This window comes from Pseudonaja textilis, chromosome 4 (assembly GCF_049901715.1).
Source record: "Pseudonaja textilis isolate UNSWEBS1 chromosome 4, rPseTex1.2, whole genome shotgun sequence".
NCBI lineage: Eukaryota > Metazoa > Chordata > Lepidosauria > Squamata > Elapidae > Pseudonaja > Pseudonaja textilis.
Window position 1 is genome coordinate 23710693 of NC_141993.1, and position 18823 is coordinate 23729515.

Genomic DNA, 18823 nt, shown 5'->3' on the forward strand with positions numbered 1-18823 from the left:
TTGAGAAAATAAGATGCCAAGTAACACACCTTTCAACTCAACTGTTTTATACCTACTCTTCCTTCCATCCCTTTCCCAGTTTCTCGATAATCTCCCACACTAGAAATATTTACTCCTATAACCTGGCACATTATGTGAAATGAGAGTCAGTTCTTAATTTAAAGGTCTGCACTGCACAAAAAAGCAGGATGAATCATGACATGTGAAAGCAGGCAGCAAAATCATATATGGATATACAGAGAGACAAACATGTCTCATAGAGGACACTAGTGAGAATTATTCTGTTCTATTTTTCCTATTTTCTTCTGTTATTATTTTTGGCCGAGTATGAGTAGATATGGAGAACTCTTGGCTTCTGAGTTCTTTTCCATGTGCTTGAACAGCAGCAGCAATCATTGCAAATGTTTTCTTCAGAATCCGACACTGTTCTCATCCCAGTTTCTCACAAGATATGTACAGTTTCTATGGCTTTAGCAACAGATTGTTAAATTTTATGGCATTTACAGTAAGGTCCTGAGACAGGAGATGGATAAAATCCCCATCAAAATGAATGCGCTTTTGATTTTTCCCCTCCCTCCCCCTGCCTTTCCTAGGGGGAGGGAAAACCTAACAAACCCAAATAAACAAATACAAATGTACAAAAAAGGCATACCGACAGAAATTTGTCATCTCGTAATAAAATTCAGAAACCAGAGAAATTCAGCAACTGTTCCTCTATTTAAATCGGTTACTTTCAATCACTCTAGTCTCCTTTGCAAAGCTGTTGCTGCAGGAACAAAAACTAGGGGAGACTTCCATATATATACCTCACCCCTCAATTTGAGCTTTCAGAGCTATGGTAAGATGAACCTCCGATAGATGTACTGAAATGCAACTTTCTCCCACAATTGCAGCTTGCTTTAAAAAATATTCAGCGCTACTAAAAATGCTCTCTTAGAGCCTTCACCGTATAATTGAAAGATGACAAAAAAAATATATGTATGAATGCAGTAGAAAAACATACTGAATTTACTACAGGGCTTTTTCAACCTGATGCCTTTCAAATGTGTTGGATTTCAATTCTCACCACACTTAGTGAGAATTCTTGTCCAACCCACCTGGAAGGTGCCAGATTTAGGAAGTTTATCCTAGACGTTAGCTTGTGAGAGCTTGTAAACGGCTTGTTCCAGACCAACTTCCTCAAAACTATATTTAGACCCTTAAAGTGATACCTTCTGCTACTAGAAACCTAGAATCAAGACACATTATGCAAAGTAAGCAGACAAATATTTTAAAAGGTTGCAGAAAGCATGGAAGATTAACAACCGTAAGTGAAATAATTGTGACATTTAAGAGACGTCAGTTTGCAGACGATACACAAAAGTACTTATCAGAACTGGCAATGCCTTGGTTTACCAACATTTACTCAGATGACTGTGTTTAGTTTCTGGATATTGAAACAGCTTTTATGTTTGACATTATATCACTTGAGGCATACATAGGGTATTTTCTGTTTTTTTTTTTTAAAAAAAAAACAGTGTTCACATCTGAAAGTCAGAATCAGTTTCACATTAAAAGATGAATTTAATCATTTCCAGAACAGCTCTTTAGTCATGCAAATCTCTAGACTCCTACGAGTTAACTGAAACAAACGTACTTCTTGCTTGCTCAGCCGTCCTTTGAGATAATATAGAAAGAACCTGTTAGAATCAAAGGAAAACATAATACAGATCCTGAAATTCAAATTCCACTATTGATGAAAACAAGAAATCAATCAACCAATCAAACTTCAGTTTCTATATCGGCATAATCCAAATTCAAGAAATTTGGATTATTAAGAAACTCTTGTGTTAAATGCACACTATTGTTCTTGACAAGAGAGTCAAATTATATTGTATTAGGCCTGAAATCATTTGTGATTCAATAGGGTAGTTAAGACTGTAAAAAACTTGAAAAGCCTTTTTTTACTGTCTCTTGGAAATTGTAAAATTGTAATGTAAAGCACGCAACTTGCACAAATACATTTAACACAATGCCCAAACTGATATTGATATCACTTGCAAATATCAGGTCATGGAAATGGCTGGTCAAAATGGCCTTCCAACAGAAAAATATTTGACAATGGGTTTGACTAAATACCATAGGACAGCATTTAGCAGAGCAAGATTTGAACAGCTAGATCTTATGATCAAATATGTACAGTTCCATCAAGGGCAATATCTTGAGAGAAAATGCATGTTGAGCCTCAGATAGAGAAAATATGGCATATTCAATTCAATGGTCGATATTCAATAGTCAATTACATGCCTCAGCAAGGACTCTGTACTTACAAATGCTACTTGAGAGAACTCTATACTGGGACTCAGGGAAAAAAATCTTATTTTCTTCAGGCCCTAAATAAATATGTAATTACTGCTTAATTGTGTGATTCACTTAATGTCCATGGTTTGCTTAATAACCACAGTAAAAATGGTTGTAAAATCGGGTCTGGTCACATGATGATTCACTTAATGACCAGAACTCTGATCCCAGTTGTGGTCATAAAGTCAAGGACTACTTGTAATGGGATGTTATTTTTATAAGTGCAGAGATAAGCATCAATATCAAGGAGGCTTAGCATTTACATTTTAAATAATTTATGCACTACTAGGACAGACATGACCAACCCTTGCAGCTTGCAGATTCTCCTGAATGGAGAAGTTGCTGATTAGGTCTTTTCATAACCTAAAATAAGATGGCTAGATATTGGAAGGACTTGATCTACCCATTTTGGCTATTCTTTTTATTGTTAAATGTGCTGCTATTCATAAGAATGGGAAAATACTGCCACCTTTGTTTTACAATAATTAATTTCCAGCTTTTCTATTTGAAAATATGCTGGTCAAGCATATGAAGATTGTTGCAAGCAGAGTTGAGAAACAGATAAAATGACTGCATCACCTGTACAAAAGAAAATGAGAGCTATTTTGTGGTTCACTAGAAATAATTCAACTAGAAATAATTCCCCTTTGGTGAAGATTGTCAGAATACAACTCTGCTTGACTCTGCTATGGGTGAAATTAGAGGCCATCAGACTGCACGACTCCAGTTTTATAAAGATGTAATAGTACTATTAAGTCTTGCACACTTTTACTCATTCCTTCTCTGTAGGAAATCTTGTCAGTATTCACTGCATCCCCATTCATTCAAATTGAGAGATAGGCTGGGTGAACAGTTCACATCCCGCACAAATGCATTCAGGGCCCTTCACGGCTTCTAAAACTGGATTTCCATATGTCTAGCCATGGGATCACCCAACATAGCACCCATGAACACCTCAAAAAGTGTTGCAGGGCATTTCTCTTGTCATTTGTTTCATTTTTGGAATACTCCTTTAAATAAATAAATAAATAAATACCCAATAAAAGCAAATTTGTGCTTTATAAGGCAAAATGCCAGCTTCAAGCATCCTTTTTGTTTCCCACATGTGCTCCAGAGGTGTTCTGGAAAACAAAAATGAAAGTCCAATATTTTATTTGGAATAAGGCACAGATGGTACATGGGTTTTTTGAAACTGTCCTTGTCTACCAAGAGCCATTTTGAGACTGGCCATAGTATTTTCTGAGGCCCTGGAAAATTGGGAGTCCTCTGGCTTAACTTAATTTTTCATTCATTATAGGTTACTGATTCCTAGTGGAATCAGTGTTTAGTTTGCACCTCAGATCTAATAAAAGCTAATAAAGATAGGTGGCATATCTAAGATAACCTCTCCTTATCTTCTAGTCTATCACACTTGTAAATATCAGAGTATCAGTTAAGAGCTAATCTCCTCCTCCTCCTCCTCCTCCCCAGATCATTTACATGTCATGATTCTTTCAGAACCTCTCTTAACTACACCCCCTTGGTTTGTAACATCGTTTTCACACAAAGCAGATGGCAAGATCCACATCACCTTTCTGCACTTCTGTTTCATATAGATTTCAGTGATCTTTTTGCCTCTACCAACTCTTGATGAGAATATAAGCAGAATTAGAAACCCTCTACATAACTCATAGCCATCAGGCAAAGTATAGCTGCTCAAATTAATGCACACTAGCACTTGAGATAGCACTAAAAATGTTCGAAGAGAGTTGTTTTCACTTGTTTAGAGGATAAACACTTTTTTCAAGTAATGTAAGTATAGGAAGTCCTTGACTTACAACCGTTCATTTAGTGATTGTTCGAAGTTACAACATCATTGAAAAGAGAGTCCGGACCATTTTTCACTTACAACTGTTGCAGCATTCCCATGGTCATGTGATCCAAATCTGGATGCTTGGCAACTGGTTCATATTTATGATGGTTGCAGCAGTGGTGGGATTCAAATTGTTTTACCACCGGTTTGGTAGACATGCCTTGGAGGGCGTGCTTTGCCTAATGCCGGCACACAGCTTTTCCCACACCACCTGAGACCTGCAGCGCCAATCAGCTGAGAGGATAAAGAAGAGAAAACCACAGGGGTGTGTGAGAGGGACAACCCTATGCTTTTCTCTTCTTTTTCCTCTCAGCTGATTGAGGATTTTTTTTCCTCCTCTCAGCAGATCGCTGGCTTTTTTTACTACCACTTCAGCCGAACCGGTAGCATACCACCACTAGGTTGCAGTGTCCTGGGGTGATATGATCACCGTTTGTAACCTTCCAACAAACAGTCAATGGAAAAACCAGATTCATGTAACAACTGTATTACTAACTTAGCAGCTGCAGTGATTCACTTAATCACGGTGGCAAGAAAGGTTGTAAAATGGGGCAAAATTCATTTAACAATTGTCTTACTTAGCAACGTAAATTTTGGGCTCAGTTGGTGTCTTAAGTCAAGGACTATCTGTATAAAGGAGTGTCAGCACCCAAATGGTTCAAAAAGAGTTACTGTATAGGTGTTATTTTTACCCAATCCATCATAAAACATTAATACATGAGGGATTCCGATAAATGTAATAATCTATGATAAAACAGAATTTCAGGCTTATTTCTGCCGTTATCCAATCTCAACATATGCCCTTTCACTCAATAAGAAGACAGTCTGACTATTCTACTTTATTTCAAACCACACATTCAGTGAGAATGAAAGATAATTGACTGAAGATCTTACAAGCAATGTTTGTGCTATGGAACGATTGCATTGTCTTACAGTATGGAACAAAGCTGCAGGAAATTGTCCCACAAGGCATTTGAAAACAAATGAAAATGATCATACTGTTTAATAGTTCATTAACACAATGCAAGTAAATACTGGTAGGTACAATGAGATAACTCAAATTCCGCTCCAGCGTTGCAAACTGTCTAGTTCCAATGCAGTCTTCCAAAAAGAAATAAGTATGTTTGCCAGATTTTTAAAAAAGAATTCTTTATGAATTCTACATTTCATTTGTTGAAATGTACAATTTTTTTTTGCTTAAGTATACTGTATGCACAATTATTAGGTAAGTGAGTATTTTGACCATATCATCATTTTTATGCATATTTTCTACCTCCAAGCTGTACACCCTTGAATGCTTAGCAGATATAAGCATATCAGGTGATGTGTATTTGTGTAATGAGGGAGGGTGTGGCCTAGGGAGATCAACACCTTATATCAAGGTGTGTATAGTTATTAGGCAGCTTTTTTTCCTCAGGCAAAATGGGCCAAAAAAGAGATTTAACTGACTCTGAAAAGTTAAAAATTATAAAAAGTCTTTCGGAGGGATGCAGCACTATTGAAATTGCTAAGATACCGGGCCGTGATCACAGAACCATAAAATGTTTTGTTGCAAATAGTCAACAGGGTCGCAAGAAACATGTTGAGGAAATAAGATGCTCATTAACTGCCAAAGATTTGAAAAGACTCAAACATGAAGCTACCAGAACCCATTATCCTCCAGTGCTGTCATATTCCAGAACTGCAACCTACCTGGAGTGCCCAGAAGTACAAGGTGTTCAGTGCTCAGAGACATGGCCAAGGTAAGGAAGGCTGAAACCCGACCACCCCTGAACAAGACACATATGTTGAAATGGCAAGACTGGGCCAAGAAATACCTGAAGTTTTATGGAGTGATGAGACTCTTGACGGAACCAGGTGGCCTGTGGCTGTATGGAGATGTAGATGATGTAGGGAGAGATCATCCTCATGATGAGACCTGTGTCTCCTACTACGCCTGGATGAAGGGGCTGGAGCCTCTGAAGGCAAATACCTAGTGTCTGTTTTAAACAACTGATACCCCTTGCCTCACTGCCTCATTTAAAAGAGCCTGCATGTTAAGTTGGAATTCAGTCTCTTGCCCCCTGACTGGTCTAATGCCAGCTGACATGGAAGTAAATGTGGCGTTTGGAGCCATTCTGGATCTCTGACCTATAACTGTCAGTTGCTCTGTTACTGTGCAGACTGAGGAAAAAAATGTCTAATCTCTGAAGCCTCAATAGACCCCCTACTGCTTTTCAGCTCCTCCTGAGGCCGTTTCTATTACTGCACTCCTGTCAGTTTGCAGTTGCCTATTTCCCCTTAATAACGGTCGCTCCTCATTTAGGTGGGAAACTATACTGGGTGCCATTTCTTCTGAAGTTTGGGCCGCTTCTTTTCCTCGAGCCCACAACTGGTCAAGAGCCTTGTCTCTATGGTGCTCATCCTGCTCAGCTGCCTTGGAGCTCTTTCGAGCCCCTGCAACCTTGTCCTTTGGCTTGGGCTGTAACAGGAAGACATCTGGTCTGAGGCTGCTGGGCGTAGAGAGTGTGACGGCCTGCGAGCCGTCTCCTCAACTCTCCTGACAGCGTGGCTAGCGTTCTGCCATTTTCAATTCAGATGCTGTTATTTCGGAGTTTCCACAAGCTATTTTGTAGCCTTCCTATCGCTAAAGGTTACTCTCCTTACCTGACCTGTCAATGTGTGAGGAGATTTCTGCCTTCGTGGCAATCTTCTGCCCCTTCAATGCTGCCACGGTAAAACAGGCATCTGCACGGCCGTATTTAAGCCACTGAGAGTCTTGCCAAGCTAAAGTACAGGGATGTGGTATGGATGGTGTTTCTGCACACCTCCCGCAAAAAAACGATGTAGATCGGCCCTTAGCTGATCCGTTGTCTGTTGAAATAGTATTCAGTATTGGTGATTTTTTTCAAATTAAATTACTTCAAATTTTGATTCTTTAGGAGAAGAAATTAACACGTCACCCAGCTAGCTGACTGAGTCAATTTCTGGGAGGACCCTAGCAACAGAGGGAGTGTCCTCAAAGATTTGACAGACTCAGTCTAATCAGCAAGCGGAGACTGATCACCTAATCCTGAATGCTATCTCCACCACAATGGAGAAATGTTTATTTCTACATTTTGAGTTGTTTTTATTATTATTCTCTCTTTAACAGCAGCAAATAAATGAGACAGGGACGTTTTCATTTTTTTTAATTTAGTTGCCTAATAATTGTGCACACTAATAGTTGCCTAATAATTGTGCACACCAAGATATTCTCCTAAGAAAACCAAAGCCTCACTTTTTCTTTCTTAAATATTCAGGTTTGAGGTTTATTAACATTTTGGATTGACCGAGAGCACTGTATTTGTTCAATAATAAAAATAACTCTCCAAAATACAACCTTCCTAATAATTGTGCACACAGCGTAGATCAGTGTTTCTCAACCTAGATCAGGATGAGAAACCTTGGCCATTTGAAGATATGTGGACTTTCAACTGCCAGAATTATTTCAACTGGGGATTTCTGGGAGCTGAAGTCTACATATCTTCAAATGGTCAAAGTTGAGAAACTCTATTATAGGTGAAGGGGGAGGAAAACACTTGAATTATGGAAAAGTGGCACTTAATAGAAAAAAGTAGTGAATGCACGAAGCCTTAAATTATAGATGGAGAAAGTAGTATATTATTATTGTTGTTGTTGTTTTCAAGGGACAACACAATACCAAGGATCAGGAAAAATAATTACACAGCTGACTGGCTTTTTTTTTTTTTTTTAGAAATTTGAGTTCCATTCACAAGTCAATAATGAAGATGACGATGACTTTACAAGATTTCCTTTTCACGAGTGTCTGTCTATAAACCTTTCCACTGAAACTCAGTGTTATATATAGACTAGGTTACTATAGCTTATTTAAATCATTATCACCAAAGTACTGGTTTGACATGATGTGAAAATGTTAACAAAGTGAAATTCAGTGAACACAGCTAGAAAGGCTGAGAGCATAACATTAGGAGCCCACATAGAGAAGGCAAATTATACTCCCTCCCTCAACTTTCCAAACATTAGAAGAAAAACATGCAGTATAGACATTTGCTCTATTAGTGCACTCCGTTTGAGAAATTATAATGATGAAGCCAAGTATATTGGGATTAGAAGGAAAACAATCCATTTTTCTGAACTCCTTCAGCAGATCTGTAATAACTCTTATAACTAAATTGTGTATAAAATATATCACATGTGATGGCATAATATAAAATGTCGCATATTATAATAATATATCTGAACAGCCCAGGCAGAATTTTCAAAATTTCCTTCTCTCACTTCAACCAGAAGACTTTTCAAAGTTCACAATTTAATCCATAGTCTCCATACAGTACTTTACAAAGCACAAAATGCACTAAACATGATGGAAAATTAGGATTTATTTTTTTATTGTGTTTGTATTTGAATATTCCTATTCTAAGAGCTGATTTTTCAAAAATTAAAGAAGCCTTTCAACGTCAATAGAATGTTTATCTTTCCTCTTTTAAGTTTTTAAAATACAGCAAATGGCTAACTAAAAGATCAAAAATCTAACTGCTGGCAGCTTACATTTTACTGAGCCCTTTGAAAGATTATTAGAAGGCTGCCATCCGCTGTCTCATTCAAGCACTGCAACCAAGGTGCAAAATTGCCTCATCTGTTATAAAATTGCTTCCAGCACAACATAAAAACTGCTTCCAGGTTTACAAAATGCTAACCCTTCAAATGCCAAACACTTTTCGCACCGGGAAATACAATGCAAAGAACCGTGAAACAGAGTATTTTGGGAAAGGATTCATATCCGAATTCAACACATGCATTTTTGACAAGTGAAAATTCTATAGGGACATTTCAAGAAAAAAATTATAACATTGAAATTCTAAAAGTGCCTGTGCTGCTGGATTAGATTCAATGGGTTAACTTGCTGCAATGAGGATCCAGCTTAATCAACAGCATTAAAAGCTTATCTTACTTATTTGTTTCTTTGGCAAATAGAGCTTCAATTGCAGACATACACAAGAAAAACAGTGCACATCCAATATTTACAATGAAATTTAAAATTAAGTGAATAATAAGGAAACCACCGATGCCAAAATACAGCAGTCTGCTATTGCCCCTAAGGCACTGTAACATCACAAGTGTCTATCTGCCTATCCAGAACAAGTATTTAAAAGTTGGATTTAAAAATCTAAAGGATTTCAGCTGCATAGAATGGGGGTAATGAACAATGTCTTATGTTGAATCTACCTGAAACACCAGATAGCTCTACGATCTAGCTGGTTAACTAACACCATGATATATAATATATTATTACTGATTCAAGAGACTTACATGGTTAGTAATCTTATGTATTATAATTCTGGGTATCTCACAGCAACAGCACTAAGAACATAAAGAAGCAGTAAAGATAAACAAGACCAATTAAAAGCATCCTAAAACAGCCAACATTAAAAAATCTCACCCTACCTCAATGTCTGGGTAGATTATAAACCTCCTTATGAAGCAAAAGTACAGATGCTTAAGAACAGCAATATAAGTTTACATTTTTATTGCTACCAAATATTAAGTTATGTATTTATTGCTTCCTTCACTCTTTCTCTCTCTCCCACTTCCTCTGTGGTATTGGAGATCTACCTGCATCTTGATAGCTATAATATCCTGTCATCCCTCACATTATTTAGCTGTCTTCAGGTATGACAAAGGATGATATCCAATCATTTTTTGTTAGGAAAAAAAATCTTTTCTGAACCTTGTGACATGCAAAACATTAAGACAGAGAAAAAGTGACTATAACTCATTTAAGAAATTGATATAGTAAGAAATTGATGCATATAAAGCACTTCAACAACACCATTCAATAAAAACTCACAGCATAACTTATAATAATAATGCAATTCCAAATGAGTAAAGTAGCAAAAATAGGATTAAAACGTTTCCAGTTTTGAGCTTCCCCGAAGACGGACTGCTGACCGTGACTGTGCGTGGCTTTGGTCCATGCTTCAGGGTCGGAGAGCCCCGATCCTTTGGTTTTTGGGGCAGAAGCTGCCTCATAGGGGTTGCAGAGGAAGGAGAGACTGTCAGCTGGGTAGAGGGGAGTTGCAAATCCCCTCCCTGGCTTGGCATTTACTCTCTCCTGAAGACACCTGAAGCGGTGGTCTAAAATGGCCACCCTGAAGGGGAAGATTAGACTGGAATAAGATTGTACAGGAGAGAGACAAAGAAGCAAACAGCAGGAGGAACAGGATGATATAATTAAATGGAAGATACCCCCAGGATTAACATTTTAAAGAATTTTTAAAAAAGGATTTAAAGCGGCGAAGAGAAAGAGGAAAAAAAGTGTGAATTGCTTTTGACAGCGGCAGAACTTTAAACTGTGAAAGGTAGAAGCTGGAGCAGGAATCATATAATCAATTTGGATAAGTATATTTTGATTCTATACAGGCATCAATAAAGCTGAACTATAGACTGTTAAAGAGGAAATTAATATCAATTGGATTTATGGAAAATGCGATTGCAGAATATGAACAACAAAGATAAAAGGCAGAAGAGGAGGCAGAGCAAATTAGAGAAGGGGTCATCTTTAGTGATCATCGAGAACAAAGAACTCTGGAAAGAAAGAGGAAAAGAGTTGGAAATAAATATAGTAGATGTAAGAAATTCAATAAAAAGGGGAATATCTGAAAAATTAAAAAAGGGAAAAAGAGTCAGCAGAAATTCAAGGGTGGAAGGAAGCTATAAATAGAGAGGGGGATAAAAACTGGAGTGAAAGAAGAAAAAAGAAAAGACAAAGGAGGAAAGGGGACAAGAAACAAAATTTGGGAAGAAAGCAATATGGGAATTATTAAAAAAATGAGAAAATTGTTTAATTAGACATAGAGACAATAGGTGATTAATATTTAGCAAGGTGATTCTGCAAGGTACTAGGAGGTAATATAAATTCATAGTTATGAAATAGGGACATATAGATTGATAAGATGGAAAAGAGAATTGTTATTTTTTGATAATGGAATTTAATGCTCTTCTTTATGCATAGAGATAATTGTAATAAATAATGGAATAAGCTTATTAAATATATAATGAAATATTTTTAGGATTGGAATGTTGGCTTTTTTGGTTTAAATGTGAATGGAATAATTAATGGAATATGTGTATTAAATATATTGAAATAATTGAAATGATATAGGAGGAGAGCTGAAATGGAATTACCTTTAGGGTTTAGGATTGTTTTATTGTTTGAATGAGTAGATTAATATGTCCTACTTTTCTGAAAAATTTAATGAAATTAAAAAGGGGAAAAACCATACAGAATCTGATTTATATATGCTATGTAGTTTTAAGGGGATTATTAAGTTTAATGTTTTAGGTAATAATGCTAAATGTTTAATGAGATTTAAAAGGGGTGAAAATTAATGAATATGTTGAAATTAATATGTAATTTAGAGGTGGAGCACTTATATTGATATTTCAAGGGGGAAACCAATTTATAGAAGTGTTTTTTTAATTAGAATTTAAGATGAAATATACAAATGTGACAGTTTAAAGTACTAAAGTATAATGATTATGAACCTAACATAACGTGAATTAAATAATGAGATAAATATTTGGAATAATATAATAAAATAGAAAATGTATAAAAGCTTTGTAAGGAACTGGATACAAAAATTGAATATGTAACTATGGTCATATTTGCATGTATATGTGAAACCTGTAATCATGCTGTTCACTAAAAAGAGATGTTATAATGTGGAAAACTGAATAAAACTTGATTTTTTAAAAAAAGGATTAAAACAAAAGTGTTCAACAAAACAGATGCAACTGTTAATTGAAACCAGCATATAGAATGAAATAAAAAGACCATTTGTCCTATACTGAAATGATATCAAATCTGATCTATTTTCCTGCAAAAGAGAATCCATAGATGCAGAAGCTTAGACAAAAAAAGCCATCTTTTTTGTCACAAAAACTGTACTGGGGAGAGACCAAACATAGTAGGCCTCTAGTGATGACTGCAAAATCTAATGGCAGTATTTCCTTCAAACCGAATACTTCTGTAAAAGGTATTCAATGTAAACACACATAGTGTCCAAAATTCAGTGGTGCGATTTAACTAGTGTAACAACCGTTTCGGTGAGCACGCGCTTTGCATGCGCATGCACCAAACGCACACTGCGTGTGGCCCCAGCATTTAGAAAAGACAATTTTTAGCTATGATACTTACCTTCTGCTGCAGCCCCAGTGAGTAAAACAGCTGATGCACGGCAAACCACTCTGCCTTGCAAAACAGCTGTGCTCAAAAACAAGGAAATAAAGCACAGGAAAAGGGCAGGGGTAGGGCCAAATGATCACCAGAACTACCGGTTTACCCGAACTGGTCTGAACTGGTAGAATCCCATCCCTACCAAAATTACAATCCGCAGTTGCTATTTTGAAATCTCTCAGCCAACTCCCTAATCAGGCAGTAGAAGAAAACAAGACATATACAAAAGCTTCAACATTTCATTTGCTAAGGCTCTTTCTTGTTTTTCAACTTTCAGTTTGAAACAAGCAAGGCTTAACTCAAGGTCTTCAAACTTGGCAAGTTTAAGACTTATGGACTTCAACTCCCAGAATTCCTGAGCTAACAAGACTGGAGGAGGAATCCTGGGAGTTGAAGTCCACAAGTCTTAAAGCTGTCAAGTTTGAAAACCCGCCTTAACTCACTGTAAAACAAAACATCCTCAGAATATTGTAAAACAATTAAACACTCATCAGGCTTCCAAATCCTATCACTTGAATGAATTAAGAGTTTAATGTTATGCAAGTGGCACACCTTTGGACTACAAATATTCTCACATTTTTGATGTGTCAGATACAAGGCAGAAGAAAGTGACTTTTTTAAAGGGGAAAAAAAAGCCTGCACATTAATTGAGTCATAAAAAGGGAACTTTTCTGATGGACACTCAAGGTGATATTGTGTTTAGGAGTCTGGATTAGACTGGAGAAGACCATGGTTCAAATTTTTATTTGGCCATGGTGCTCAAAGGAAATAATATCTCGCCCAAACTACCACTGAGGATTATATGAAGATACATCTTTGTGAACAAGCTACTCATGAAGTAAAATAAAACAAAAACTGAGCATGGAACTTACTGGTTGCAATATCCCCTTGAAGTTGAAGAATCTGTGGGACAGGCATTGTGAGAATAACTGTATCAAAGCAGTCAGAAAAGCCTGTACTGGTACCCACTTCCCACTTTCCATCTTTGAGGCAGATTTGAGTAACATGATGATTGTAGAAGACATCTGCGTCTGCTGAGAAAGAAAGAAATAAGCTAACAGATGCTACAATCCCCTTGGAGTTAGGCGGCTAATAAATTTATTTATTTATTTAGATTTATCAATTGCTTACAAAATAATAGGTGTTGGGTATATGGATACTCCAACTGGTTTGGGTGAATAAATATATGAACCTAGGATTAAGTGCTATGTAGCTTTAAGCACAAGAAACTGCAATGTCATTGTGGGTGCGGTTGCAGGCAGCCATAAAGGTAGGAGGGGAAACGTAATAGCCCCGGCTTCTGGATGCAACTGTCTGAGTCCGGCTTCTCGATGCACCTGGTTACTGTTCCTGGTCTGCTGCCTACTGTGTTGGTCTATCTGCTTACTCTGGATGGCTACTGTGCCAGATACCATTTCAACTGAACACAAGGACTGTTTACTGGTGAGCTGTGGATTCAGCGTTAGTACTTGAGAGAAAGGTATCATATGGAGAAGATTACAAGCAGATAAAGACATTGTATTTACTGTTTAATGGACTTGATAACTGAATTGATAAACTGGATACTGACATATGGACTGAATGACTATTCTTAATCTCTGTATGAATTAAATACCTATTTAAAACCACAAACAGTGTATTAGTCTCAAGTGTGTGTATACTCATGGGCCCAGCCTCTCTCTCATTTGGCTGCCTGGCTTGACTGCTGCTGTGCACTCACCTAGGGGGTTTATCCCCAAACACTAACATTGGTTATGGGCCCAGCAGTGTGCACAGTCTAGCTAACCAGGATATACCAGTGAGAGTTTGTCAAGAGTTACACATTACTGTAAAGACAAACTGTTTGTTAAATAGTTATTTTTCTCCAGAGCAATGGCACAAGTAAATTTGCCAAGTCTGTCCATGATAGCCAGACTAGATGGAACGAACTATGTTTCATGGTCACTGAAGTGTAGTTTACTGCTACGAAGAGAAGGCTTGTGGGACATAATTACAAACCCACCAGATGTATCAAACTTAGATCCCAATGATGAAGAGGATTATAAACTGATACAGGACTACGAAAGAAAAAATGAACAGGGTTTGTGCATCATAGGTCTCACCCTGTCTGACCAGCAACTGATTCATATCCGTGGAATGGAAAATGCTGCAGAATGCTGGGATAATCTTAAAAGGATTTATGTTCGAGACAGTGTAGGAGCTCATATTAATCTTACACGGAAGCTGTTTAGAACACATCTTGAGATAAATGGAGACATGTTAACTCATTTAAACTGTATGAAAAGCATTTTTCAACAACTGCAAGAAAAAGAGCTTATATTTAATGAGTTGCAACAAGTATACATCATATTGTCTTCTTTGGATCGAAGCTATGATGATTTTGTGACTGCATTGGAGGTATTGCCTAAAGACAGTTTATCAGTAACTGAGATAACCGGCAGGCTATTAGAGGAAGCCAGAAGAAGGAGTGAATGTGGCCAGCTGAGGGAAGATAAACATAATGAAGAGAAATTATCTTCAAAGCCTGAGAGAAACCAGCTGTGTAGAGTAAAGCACCCGGAAGAAGAGAAGTTATCTTCAACGGCATACACAATTAAAAAGTGTTTTAATTGTGGAGGCAGAGGACATTTGGCAAGATTCTGCAGAAAAGGAAAAAGCCAGAATTTAAAGAAGCCAAAGAAATCCTTTGAACTGGCCATGCTTAGCAATTGTGATATTAAGAATAATAAGTGCACACTGAAAAGAGATAACAAAAAGGTAACTGCAGCTTTAAATGGAGCATTGTATGTCTTACATGATAGTAAGAAAGGGGAGGCACAAACTGTATTTAATAATACCAAGCCTCATGATGATTGTATCCATTTATTGCATAGGCGTTTGGGGCATGTGAATTTTAAAATGCTAAAACGTACAGTAGAGTTATCTGAAGGAATAAGGTTAAAACCCTGTGATAAGTATTTGCGTTGTAATGTCTGTTGTGAAGATAAGAGTAAAATAATGCCTGCAAATAGGCTAAATGGTTTCAAAACTAAAGAACCTTTAGAAGTAGTATTTGCAGACATTATAGGTCCAAAGAAACCCAGTATGGGGGGTGCTCGATATATACTGAGCATTATGGACCATTACTCTAGATATGGGTTTTGCTACCTAATGAAAAGCAAAACTGAAACATATCAACACTTCTTCAACTGGTTAAAGTTTGCTGAAAGAAAGACTAAACGGCAACTGATAACCCTGGTGACAGATAATGGTACGGAATTTGTCAATAGCAAATTCCAGAATAGATTAAAGGCAGCTGGAATAGCTCATAAGACATCTGCACCATACAGACCACAGCACAATGCATATGTTGAAAGGCGAGGCCAAACATTGCAGGCGATGACCCGTACTATGTTAACTGATTCTGGGTTACCTGATTCTTTGTGGGGGGAGGCTGCAATGTGTGCTAATCATTTATTAAACAATGTGGTTAACTCAACCACTGGTGAAATACCATTCACCATGTGGCATGGCAGGAAGCCTGATTTGAGTTATCTGCACACATTTGGTGCACCAGCATGGGTGCATATCCCTACACAACTCAGGCGTAAAGGGCAACATAGAGCTAAACAATTTTTCTTTGTTGGTTATCAAGCTAACCATAGGGCATATAGATTTTGGGAGAAAGGCACATCTAGAGTGTTATGTAGTGCAAATGCCCAATTTCTAGAGCACGTAGGATGGGATAAGTTAGAGCAGGATAGCAATAAAGAGGTGGTTATTGAATCATACAGAAATCCCATTAAGTATCCCTGTAACTTTAAGAAAAATGTAAAGCGAGAAGTACAGGAAGAGATAGTGCCCATAGAAGAAGAAAAGGAAGAAATAGCTCAGCAAGATGAGGAAAAGGACCAAGTAGTAACACAAAGAAGTCCTCATACAAGCCCAGTAATACCCAGAAGGACTACACGTATATCTAGACCACCTGATAGATACCAGGCTAACACTGTGTGCCAGGTAAATAGAGTGCCATCTACTGTGGATGAGATAAAAAGATATCCTTCTAAAGAGAAAGACAATTGGTATGCAGCAATTAATAAAGAATTGAAATCTTTGAAGGATATGAAGGTGTATGAAAACGTGAGATTACCTAGTAATGAAAAACCCATTGGCTGCAGATGGATTTTTAAAATAAAAACTGATAAGGATGGTAACACAATCCATAAGGCAAGGTTAGTAGCCCAAGGCTTTAGACAAAGTGCAAAAGACTATGATGAAGTATTTGCACCTAGTCTGAAAGCAGCAACTTTAAGGGCAGCATTAGTGTGGGCAGCAAGCAAGCAATATATAGTTAACCATCTTGATGTGGAAACTGCTTACTTGCATGCTCCACTAAGACATACTGTGTATATGAAAAGGCCTAATGGAGTTAAAGGAGACAATAATAATGATTGTTGGTTATTAAAGAAGAGCCTTTATGGTCTCAAACAATCGGGCTATGAATGGAACCAGTATATTGTGAAGGAACTGACCAATATAGGGTTTAAAGCTGGTTTAGCCGACCCATGTCTATTTAAGAGAGAAAAGAATGGGAAAATATCATTATTATTGTTGTTTACTGATGATATTGCTCTGATAACTAAGACTAATGATGAAGCAAATGAAATAATAACATCATTAGCCAAGAAGGTAAAAATCAAGCAATTAGGGGAGATAAAGAGATATCTAGGTTTAAATATAATGAAAACACAGAAAGGTTTTAAGATATCTCAGGAAGATATCTAAATTGCTAATAGATTATAAAATGGAACTTTGTAAGCCTGCAAAGACTCCAATGAGTCAGGATATTTGCAAAATGGATACACAAAGTCCCAAGTTTGATAAGGAACTGTATCAATCCTTGATTGGTAGCTTATCATATATTAGCAATTGGTCAAGGCCAGATATTGCTTTTAGTATTAATCAGCTGGCACGACACAATAATGACCCGCTTCAATGTCACTGGATAGCATTGAAAAGAATCCTAAGATATCTTAAAGGAACATTACACCATGCACTGTATTTAGAACCAAAAGGTGATCTCATAGAGTGCTTATGCAGATGCTAGTTTTGCAGCAGAAAGAGACACTAGAAAGTCGACTTCAGGAACAGCCATAATGCTGGGTAAGACATTAATTGGCTGGAAGTCAATAAGGCAACAGCACATAAGTTTGTCTACTATGGAGGCAGAATTCTCCTGTTTATCACTATTGTGTACTGAGTTGGTAATGTACAAACAAATGTTGAAAGATATGGGTATAACTGTAAATTACCCTATAGTTGTACATGAAGATAATCAGGCAGCAATTAAAATGACCACTAATATTGCAGTTAAAACGAGAAGTAAACATACAGATTTGAGGTATCTGAATGTAAGAGAATCTGTACAGAGTAAATTGATTCAGCTGGAGTACTGCATGTCGGAGGACAATGTAGCTGATCATTTTACTAAAGCCCAAGGTGCTATTAAGCATCTAGAGAGTTGTAAAAAATATGGGTTTAGAATGTAAAGGCATTACATATTTATGTCACCCAAAAGGGGAGAATGTTGGGTATATGGATACTCCAACTGGTTTGGGTGAATAAATATATGAACCTAGGATTAAGTGCTATGTAGCTTTAAGCACAAGAAACTGCAATGTCATTGTGGGTGCGGTTGCAGGCAGCCATAAAGGTAGGAGGGGAAACGTAATAGCCCCGGCTTCTGGATGCAACTGTCTGAGTCCGGCTTCTCGATGCACCTGGTTACTGTTCCTGGTCTGCTGCCTACTGTGTTGGTCTATCTGCTTACTCTGGATGGCTACTGTGCCAGATACCATTTCAACTGAACACAAGGACTGTTTACTGGTGAGCTGTGGATTCAGCGTTAGTACTTGAGAGAAAGGTATCATATGGAGAAGATTACAAGCAGATAAAGACATTGTATTTACTGTTTAATGGACTTGATAACTGAATTGATAAACTGGATACTGACATATGGACTGAATGACTATTCTTAATCTCTGTATGAATTAAATACCTATTTAAAACCACAAACAGTGTATTAGTCTCAAGTGTGTGTATATTCATGGGCCCAGCCTCTCTCTCATTTGGCTGCCTGGCTTGACTGCTGCTGTGCACTCACCTAGGGGGTTTATCCCCAAACACTAACAATAGGTATAGCTATAAACACGAGTAAGACTACAGAAAATAGGTACGAATGGGGACAATAGGACAGGGACGGGAGGCACGATGGTGCACTTATGCACACCCCTTACAGACCTCTTAGGAATGGGGTGAGGTCAATAGTGGATAGTTTGAGGTTAACGGAGTGGGGGTTTGAGAATGTAACTACAGAGTCAGGAAGTGCATTCCAGGCATTGACCACTCTGTTG

General features: G+C 37.5%; 1 protein-coding gene across 4 annotated transcripts in view; it reads right to left on the reverse strand.

The window, feature by feature from the left end:
• RNLS (renalase, FAD dependent amine oxidase) overlaps positions 1-18823 on the reverse strand; it is a 129684-nt gene that overhangs the window by 101258 nt on the left and 9603 nt on the right. For 2 of the 4 annotated variants that reach the window (XM_087932372.1, XM_026719930.2), the window contains exon 4: positions 13304-13462. In XM_087932372.1, coding sequence (XP_087788498.1) covers positions 13304-13462 — 159 coding nt within the window. Of the gene's footprint in view, positions 1-13303; positions 13466-18823 lie in introns of all 4 variants that reach the window. The other 2 variants (XM_026719931.2, XM_026719929.2) reach the window with 1 other exon arrangement.